The following is a 9,454-nucleotide window of genomic DNA, read 5'->3' on the forward strand; positions in this document are numbered from 1 at the left end:
TTGACACCACTATAAAACACAATATCTCTAAGAGATGGAAATGATCATGAATATCTTATACAGTAATGATGACACCTATATAGTTACATCTGGGTAACTGAATTTATCTTTGTCAGGTTGTTTGTGTTGTGGTTGTGGTTTACACTAAACTCAGCCAGATGATGACTGTGTCACACCATCAAGAGGGTCTCAAACTTTAGTCTGGGTTCTGAGGGGGAAAATACCCGAAAATAAGAATTGTGCTGTCTTGCCAACTCCTACGTGTTACTGAGAAATGTCTGGAACTCATCCAGTGATGTCATTACCAGTCACACAACCTGAGAGACTGAACATGACAACTGACCACACGGTGCAGTGGTTGATTTGGGGTCTAGGGGAGCGTCAGAAAGACAGAAAGGGGGAACGTTAACTCTTTATCAGCAGCATCACTTTTAGTTGAAAATGGCCCTGTGGTGAACCAAGGAAGAGCTGTGTACATTCTCATGCATGTGTACATGTGCAGACATGAAGATCTGCATGACTTTGTGCAGATATTATCTTGGTGCTTCAGTGTGGGAACAGGGTTTGTGGTCATGTCTGCTTGTAAAGTCAGATCTCTGACCAGGTATAAGTAGCAAGTAGTGTGCAAAAACACGTCCTGAAGCTGAACAATACAATACTACCTCTACCGTGCTCCAGTCTGGTAAGTCCAGCTAAACTATCTTTATATTCTGATAAGATGTTACAACAACAGTGGATATAAGATACAGGGTGACATTTTCGTAGTGCTAAATCGTTGTACAAAGTGCCAAAAATACTGTAAACCTCATTGTAATCTCTGTACGATACGGCTTCATTAAATGGTGGCATTGCAGTAACTCCTATCAATTTTTAAATAGTTGATCATATCAAAGCTATGTTTTATCATGTTGGTTATTGTTATGCTGATTGGTATGGTCTCCTATCCATGTTGTTTTACTACAGGTGTTGAAGTCATGGAGAGAGACAACATCATAACCTTTACTGTGCTGTGTGTCTTCTATGCTTGGACTCCGGGTGTGGACACAAAGATGGTAAGATACAACCCTATTTTGAGTGCATTTGAATATGAGAGAGAGAGTGATTAAATGATCAAAATAACAAGCAAAAGTTTAGTATGGACAAAGTTTGTGAAGACATTATGACTGATGGCCAGCCTTACGTTTTGTCTCTCATCATAATTGTATTTATTTTTTACCTGTTTGTCTATTTTTCTCTCTCCATTCACTATAGGTCAGTCTCCCTCTGCATGGTCTAAAATCCAACATCCCTTTAAACATGGCTCCAGACTCTGTTGATGACTCCTACAAGGGCTGTGAGAAGAAGATGTTCAGGAAGGTGCGTGACTATTACCTGCAAACAGAGAGACTAAATAACAAAGATTTCAACCAGGCTTGGACCGATGCTGAGGCCCGTTACACACCGAACAAAGCACTGTCTAAAAACTATTCCCTGGCAATCCAGGTGTATGTGACTGAATACTCCCAAATGTACAAGTCATTCAACGAGGCCACTCGTACCCAAAAGAAGAACTACAGCACAACATTCAAGTACCACTCCCTGCACTTCCTTCTGACCAATGCCTTACGAATCCTGAACACAAACAATAAGCGTTTCCAAACCTTCCGAGGAACCAACCTGTCTTTCCACGGTGTCCGAAATACTGAAATGCGATTCGGACAGTTCATATCAAGCTCTTTAGACAAGAAAATCGCCGGTGAACGCTTTGGAACTCGCACCTGTTTTGAGATCACTACCTACTTTGGTGCCCAACTGTGGGGGTACTCTCAGATGGCTCATGAGAGGGAGGTGCTGATTCCCCCCTACGAGGTGTTCAAAATCACCAAGGTGATGCAAAAAAAAGACAAGAACGACCTCTGGTGTGACGTTGTCTACAAACTGGAGAGTACTAAGAAAGGAAAAAGTAACCTGAAATGCCAGATTGTTGGACCACTCCAAGGAGAGTAAAATTAAAACAGCAACACAGCTGTTCTGCTTTCAGTCAAATATGAAATGCAGATTTTATTTCAACCCCTGGCATCCCCATCCACTTTCAGATTGTCAGATCTGTCCTGTTATAAATGTTTCCCACATTGTTTGCTTAGATTGTTAACATTTCTTCTGCCAGTGAATTTGCATTTGTTGTCATGTGAACTGCAGCTTTTGCTAAAAACCTATAATGAAAAGCATTCAACAATATTACATCTCATGTCCTATTTATCCACTACCTACACATCCATTATAAAGAGATGAATTTCATCTCACTTGAAGAAAATGTGTTTGTTCTCAGGTAATAATTAGAATGGGCTACAAAGATACTCAGATTTAAATAAAGATATAGCCAAAGATAACCTGAAGCTTCAATCATCCCATCTGAGTGAGATTGTTGATAACGTGGTCATTCTTCACCCATTATTCAACATACAGTAGTTGTACAATGTAATGACACTTAGTCATGGCTTTGAAATTAATTGGAGGGAGGGAGGGAGAACAGTAGCAGGGTTAGTAGTTTCCTGTATCTGTGAGGTCAGAGTGAGATGGGAGGGAGAGCAGTAGCAGGGTTAGTAGTTTCCTGTATCTGTGAGGTCAGTGAGATGGGAGGGAGAGCAGTAGCAGGGTTAGTAGTTTCCTGTATCTGTGAGGTCAGAGTGAGATGGGAGGGAGAACAGTAGCAGGGTTAGTAGTTTCCTGTGTCTGTGAAGTCAGAGCTTAGTACCACTCAATCTATCAACAACAACAAGGAGAGAATGGTCTCATTCCAGGACAATTATATTGAAAACAGGCTGCAGCCATTATCTAATGGCTGCTGGTAAAGTCATCAACTGCGTAATCGGGAATCAGTTTCCTATATTATAAGATGTGGTTAACTGATACGTTGAACACCTATCCATGCATTGTGAGATTGCAGGAATAATCTATAGCCATAATCATTGCTCTTAATTCTATGTAAAAATACTAATAACTTGATAGCCTGAAATGGTTTCTTGGTAGCTAGTTACAGTATGAGGTTTTTAATTTAACTAGGCAAGTCAGTTAAGAACAAATTCTTATTTACGATGACAGCCTACACCGGCCAATCCCAGACAACACTGGGCCAATTGTGCGCCACCCGGTTGTGATACAGCTTGGATTCGAACCAGGGTGTCTGTAGTGACGCATCTAACACTAATATGCAGTGCCTTAGACCGCTGCGCCACTTAGGAGCCCTACCTATCTGGGCTAGCTAAAGCCAAATTCTTAAATTGTCATAGGTTGTTTTACAGAGAGAAAAAACAAATACATACAGTGCCTTCGCAAAGTATTCAGACCCTTGACTTTTTCCTCATTTTGTTACGATACAGCCTTATTCTAAAATGGATTTAAAAAAATCCTCATCAATCTACACACAATGACTCATAATGACAAAGCAAAAACAGGTTTTTAGAAATGTTTGCAAATTTATTACAACTAAAAAACTGAAATACCTTATTTACATAAGTATTCAGACCCCTTCTATGAGACTCGAAATGGAGCTCAGGTGCATCCTGTTTCCATTGATCATCCTTGAGATGTTTCTACAACTTAATTGGAGTCCACCTGTGGTAAATCCAATTGATTGGACATGATTTGGAAAGGCACACACCTGTCTATATAAGGCCCCTCAGTTGACAGTGCATGTCAGAGCAAAAACCAAGCCACGAGGTCGAAGGGATTGTCTGTAGAGCTCCGAGACAGGATTGTGTCGAGGCACAAATCTGGGGAAGGGTACCAAAAAATGTCTGGACCATTGAATGTCCCCAAGAACACAGTGGCCTCCATCATAGAAGATTGGAACCACCAAGTCTCTTCCTAGAGCAAGTTGCCTGGCCAAACTGAGCATTCAGGGAGAAGGGCCTTGGTCAGGGAGGTGACCAAGAACCCGATGGTCACTCTGACAGAGCTCTAGAGTTCCTCTGTGGAGATGGGAGAACCTTCCAGAAGCACAACCATCTCTTCAACACTCCACCAGTCAGGCCAGATGGAAGTCACTCCTCAGTAAAAGGCACATGATAGCCCGCTTGGAGTTTGCCAAAAGGCACCTAAAGGACTCTCAGACCATGCGAAACAAGATTCTCTGGTATGATGAAATCAAGATTGAACTCTGGCATGAATGCCAACCGTCACGTCTGGAGGAAACCTGGCACCATCCCTACGGTGAAGCATAGTGGTGGCAGCATCATGCTGTGGGGATATTTTTCAGCAGCAGGGACTGGGAGACTAGTCAGTATTGAGGGAAAGATGAACGGAGCAAAGTACAGAGAGATCATTGATGAAAACCTGTTCCTGAGTGCTTAGGGCCTCAGACTGGGGCAAAGGTTCACCTTCCAACAGGACAACGACACTAAGCACACAGCCAAGACAATGCAGGAGTGGCTTCGGGACCTGTCTCTGAATGTCCTTGAGTGGGCCAGCCAGAGCCTGGACTTGAACCCGATCAACATCTCTGGAGAGTCCTGAAAATAACTGTGGAGTGACGCTCCCCATCCAACCTGACAGAGCTTGAGAGGATCTGCAGAGAAGAATGGGAGAAACTCCCCAAATACAGGTGTGCCAAGCTTGTAGCATCATAACCAAAAAGACTCGAGGCTGTAATCACTGCCAAAGGTGCTTCAACAAAGTACTGAGTAAAAGGTCTGAATACTTATGTCAATGTTATATTTCAGTTGTTATTTTTTTATATATTTGCAAAAACTTCAAAAACCCATTTTTGGTTTGTCCTTATGGGTTATTGTGTGTAGATTGACAAGGAATTGTTTTTTTTATATCCATTTTAGAATAAGGCTGTAACGTAACATAATGTGGAAAAAGTCAAGGGGTCTGAATACTTTCCAAATGTACTGTATGTATTTTTTTACAGGACAAATGTGAGGTGACACGTGCCCCTGTTCCCCCTATTTTCATGACGTCTCTGGTCGTAAGTTCTGATTTGTTGTCATGTGCACTAGAACTTAAAACCAGCAAAGAAAAGCATTGAGCAATATTATATCTTCTGTCCTCTTTACCCACTATGTGTAAATCTGGTATAAACCTACAGAAGATATATATTACAGCTCCTGTCCCCTTTATCCACTATGTGTAAATCTGGTATAAACCTACAGAAGATATATATTACAGCTCATGTCCTCTTGCCCACCACGTGTAAATCTGGTGTAAATCTACAGAAGATAATATTACATCTCCTGTCCACTTTACCCACCATGTGTAAATCTGGTGTGAATCTACAGAAGATAATATTACATCTCTGGATAAGAGCGTCTGCTAAATGACTTAAATGTAAATGTATCTCACTAAAAGCAACTCCACTAGTTCTCAAGTTGTTCTCTGATTGGTTTAAAATGGTAAGCAGCAGCAGCACACCCTAGCAACTTACACCTCAAATAGGAAGCTGAAGTGGCTCATCTGATCAACACTGTCATTCCACTTACATGCAGGTAGGACATATAGAAAAACCTATTGTTGACTTTAAAATGAGTCATAGTTATAGATATAGTTTTACAGAGAAGTAACACTTAGTCATGGCTTTGAAATAGACTTGAGGCCAAACATTAACAAGTAGACTGGAAAACCAGAGAAAAGAGGAAACTGATTCTGTCAGAGTGAGATGGGAGGGAGAGCAGCAGCAGGGTTAGTAGTTTCCTGTATCTGTGAGGTCAGAGCTAAGTAGTGCTCAATCTATCAACCACAATGAGGAGAGAGATGTCTCGTTCCAGGCCAACTATATTGCAGTTGAGTTGCACGCAGCAACAAATGAGCATCATATTGTCTATCCACAGGTTAACTGTCATACCATCTACTGTCTATCCACAGGTTAACTGTCATACCATCTACTGTCTATCCACAGGTTAACTGTCATAAAATGTACTGTCTATCCACAGGTTAACTGTCATAAAATGTACTGTCTATCCACAGGTTAACTGTCATAAAATGTACTGTCTATCCACAGGCAAACTGTCATAACATCTACTGTCTATCCACAGGTTAACTGTTATTACATCTACTTTCTATCCACAGAGTAACTGTCATAACTTCTACTGTCTATGCACAGGTTAACTGTCATAACATCTACTGTCTATCCACAGGTTGCTTTGACACTAACTGTTGCTTTGACACCACTATAAACACAATATCTGGTATAAGTAGATCTTATCAGAGAGTCTGCAAAACACAAGTCCTGAAGCTGAACAATACAAAACAACCTCTGTCGTGCTCCAGTCTGGTAAGTTCAACTACCAGATCATTATAAGCTATTTGTATAATGAATATAATGATTGCCAGTATGTTTGTTTACTATCAGCTCCTATATGGTGCTATTGCAATTAATCCTATTTTTCTATTTATTAAAAGTGAATAATATCAAAGCTATGTTGTATCATGTTGGGTACTGTTATGCTGATTGGTATTTGTCTCCTGTACATATTGTTTTACTACAGGTGTTGAAGTCATGAGGAGAGAAATCATCCTGACCTTTGCTGTGCTGTGTGTCTTCCATGCTTGGACTCTGGGTGTGGACTCCAAGATGGTAAGAGGATCTCAATCTGTAACATAGAACTAGAAGATTACTTCTGGAAGTGTTTTAGCACATAGGCCTTTTCAGCATTGCTCACTATCCAGCATCAACTTCTGTTTGTTCTGTAGAACTATAGGATTTTGAGATGAGAACCTTGTTATGAAAGGGTATTACCAGCATATGGTGGTGCTATAATTCATCTGTGAACAAGATCACTACAGTTAAACGTTTTCATAAACCATTCCTCTTGTTTTTTGGGCTGTTTTTCCCCTCCTTATTCTCTGAAGGTTCATCTCCGTCGGCCCGGTCTCAATTCCCTCAAACCCTTAGACATGGTCCTTAACTGTGTTGACGACATGTATAATGGCTGCACTGAACAAATGCACAACAAGGTGCAGAAGGAATATCTGAAACATGAAATTAGAAATGTAGGGATCTTCAAACAAGCCTGGATGAAGGCAGAAGGATGTGCAAAAAATGTGAAGCAACGATTCCAAAAGGACAAGTCCAAGTACAATTCTAAAGACAAACTTACACATGATCATATCAAGGCTATCTGTGCTTACTCAGGAGGTCAAACTAAGATATACCCAGTGTTCAACCAAGCAGTCCGGACCAATAGAACAGAGTACACAACCTCCTTCCAGTTCCACTCCCTGCATTTCCTGCTGACTGATGCTCTCCGCCTCCTGAAAGAAAACCAACAGGGCTGTCACACCACATACCGGAGAACCAACATGGAGTTTGGCGGTAAAGTTAACCAACTAATCAGATTTGGCTTCTTTGCCTCGAGCTCTCTTGACAAGGGAATTAGTCAATCATTTGGAGAGAAGTCCTGCTTTGAGATAAAGACATGTGCAGGAGCTTATCTCAAGTCCTACCCAGTGTTGGGAGAACAGGAGAAGGAGGTGTTGATACCACCTTTTGAGATGTTCAAAATTACCAAACAGGAAAAAGGCCAGAATGTTCTTAACTGTAAATCTCTCTTCAAACTGGAGAGTGTAGGGTTCCAGTACAATCTGAATTGTAAAGCTGTTTAGGAAAATACAGCAGTCGAACTGTCTGTTAGTCAATGAACCTCTCTCTCATTCAGAGAGTGAAACGAAACAGGCTGGGTTGCTTTTGCTTGGTTGTTCCCTGTGGATTCTCCCATCATTGTAGACCTATGTTATATACTGTATATTCACATTGTTCTTCTTCTGCCAGGTCCTTAGCTCCATAATGTAATGCCCACACAGGGAGAAATCTAATATAGAAATCCTGCTACCAGCAACTTCATCATAGGTTATATACACACATGGGTTCAAATACTATTTGAAACATTTTCAAATACTTTAGCTGCATTTAATTCAGCTTGCCTATTGCAATGGAACCAATAGAACAGTCTACAAAGTGCAAACGCTGCCCATCTGGCACTCCAGGCAGGTTAAATAAAACGCTCCAAGTATTTGAAAGATTTAAAACTGTATTTGAACCCCGGTCTGGTCATACATAGCATTTACTGTAACTATATTTACTGTAGCATTAACTGTAACTATATTTGCTGTAGCATTTACTGTAACTACATGTACTGTAGCATTTACTGTAACAATTTGTACTGTAGCATTTATTGTAACTCTATTTACTGTATACTTTACTGTAACTGTAATTACTGTAGTATTTACTGTGACTATATGTACTGTTGTCACGTCCTGACCAGTAAAAGGGTTAATTTGGCATTGTAGTATGGTCAGGGCGTGGGGGGTGTTGTTTCTGTGTGTTTTTGGTTTTGTTCTATGTTTATTCTAGTTTTCTAGCTCTATGTTGGTTTTTGGCAATGACCTCCAATTAGAGGCAGTTGGTTGTCGTTGTCTCTAATTGGAGGCCATATTTAGTTGTGTTTGTTTCACTTGTGTTTTGTGGGTGGTTATTTCCTGTATAGTATGTGCACCTTATGGGACTGTTTCGTCATTTGTTTCTTTTGTTTAAGTGTTATTTCTAATAAATTAAGAAGATGAGCACTTTACCCACTGCGCCTTGGTCCAATCCTTACGACGCATATGACAACTGTAGAATTTACTGTAACAATGTATTGTAGCATTTACTGTGTCTATATAGAAACATGTATTCACTAATGTGGTGTAATTTATATTTAATTATGATTTATCATATATTTTGAGCACTTGCCCTGTAGCATCAATAAAGCATCACTGAGCACAATTAAAGCAGTTCTATGGGATTCAAAGTCCACCGGCAACAAGTGATTACATTGTGCATTCTCCACAACTACCAGAGGGGAGCAGCATTTCATGCATAAAACAGACCGACTATTTTCAGCTACCTCTCTCTCTTCTCTACATCAGTGGTAACCACCTCTAGTCCTGGAGAGCTACAGATGCAGGCTATTGTTCCAGCCCAGCAATAAAAACACTCAATTCAACATATCATCAACTCATCATCAAAGGCCTTAAAGCCACAGTCTTCTTAAAAAGTGTATATCAGTTACAGTAGAGTAAATACATATGAGATTTAAATAGCACTAGGGACATGACAGTATCTGTAGTGCTCAAGGAATGACATTCCATTACATCAGGAGTGTGTTAAATAGACCCAAGGCCTGCTGTTTGTGCTATTGTATTGGGGGGATGTAAGGGGGAGCCTAGAAGCGTTGGCCAGAGTAGACTTACAACCACTCAACAGCAATGGCTCATGTGAAGAGCAATATGGTAATGACCCTATCCTATAGTACATTATCAAGATGAGCTACAAGCCTTGTGTCAATACACCTGTCCAGGCAGAATGAGAAGTCAGCCTCTGATGTCCAGAAAAGGACAGAGGAATGAGCCCAACGTATAACGTTATTCTGAAACAAACCAGTAACTAGACAGGCATAAGAGTTTGTGGGGTAAAAACGAGACTTAAACTGAAGTG

General features: G+C 40.6%; 2 protein-coding genes across 2 annotated transcripts; both read left to right on the plus strand.

Annotated features, from left to right (window-relative positions):
* Positions 1-470: 470 nt before the first annotated feature.
* LOC106602219 (ecto-ADP-ribosyltransferase 5) lies at positions 471-2,217 on the plus strand. The gene is made up of 3 exons (XM_014194731.2): positions 471-682; positions 964-1,052; positions 1,252-2,217. Exons 2-3 carry the CDS (start codon positions 975-977, stop codon positions 1,984-1,986), a joined length of 813 nt encoding a protein of 270 aa, XP_014050206.2. The 5' UTR covers positions 471-682; positions 964-974; the 3' UTR covers positions 1,987-2,217.
* A 4,294-nt stretch (positions 2,218-6,511) lies between these two features.
* LOC106602167 (erythroblast NAD(P)(+)--arginine ADP-ribosyltransferase-like) lies at positions 6,512-8,282 on the plus strand. Its single transcript, XM_045717639.1, has one exon. The coding sequence runs from the start codon at positions 6,877-6,879 to the stop codon at positions 7,582-7,584; it is 708 nt and encodes a 235-aa protein (XP_045573595.1). The 5' UTR covers positions 6,512-6,876; the 3' UTR covers positions 7,585-8,282.
* The last annotated feature ends 1,172 nt before the right edge of the window (positions 8,283-9,454 follow it).

Source organism: Salmo salar, chromosome ssa04 (genome assembly GCF_905237065.1).
Source record: "Salmo salar chromosome ssa04, Ssal_v3.1, whole genome shotgun sequence".
In the NCBI taxonomy this organism is placed as follows: domain Eukaryota; kingdom Metazoa; phylum Chordata; class Actinopteri; order Salmoniformes; family Salmonidae; genus Salmo; species Salmo salar.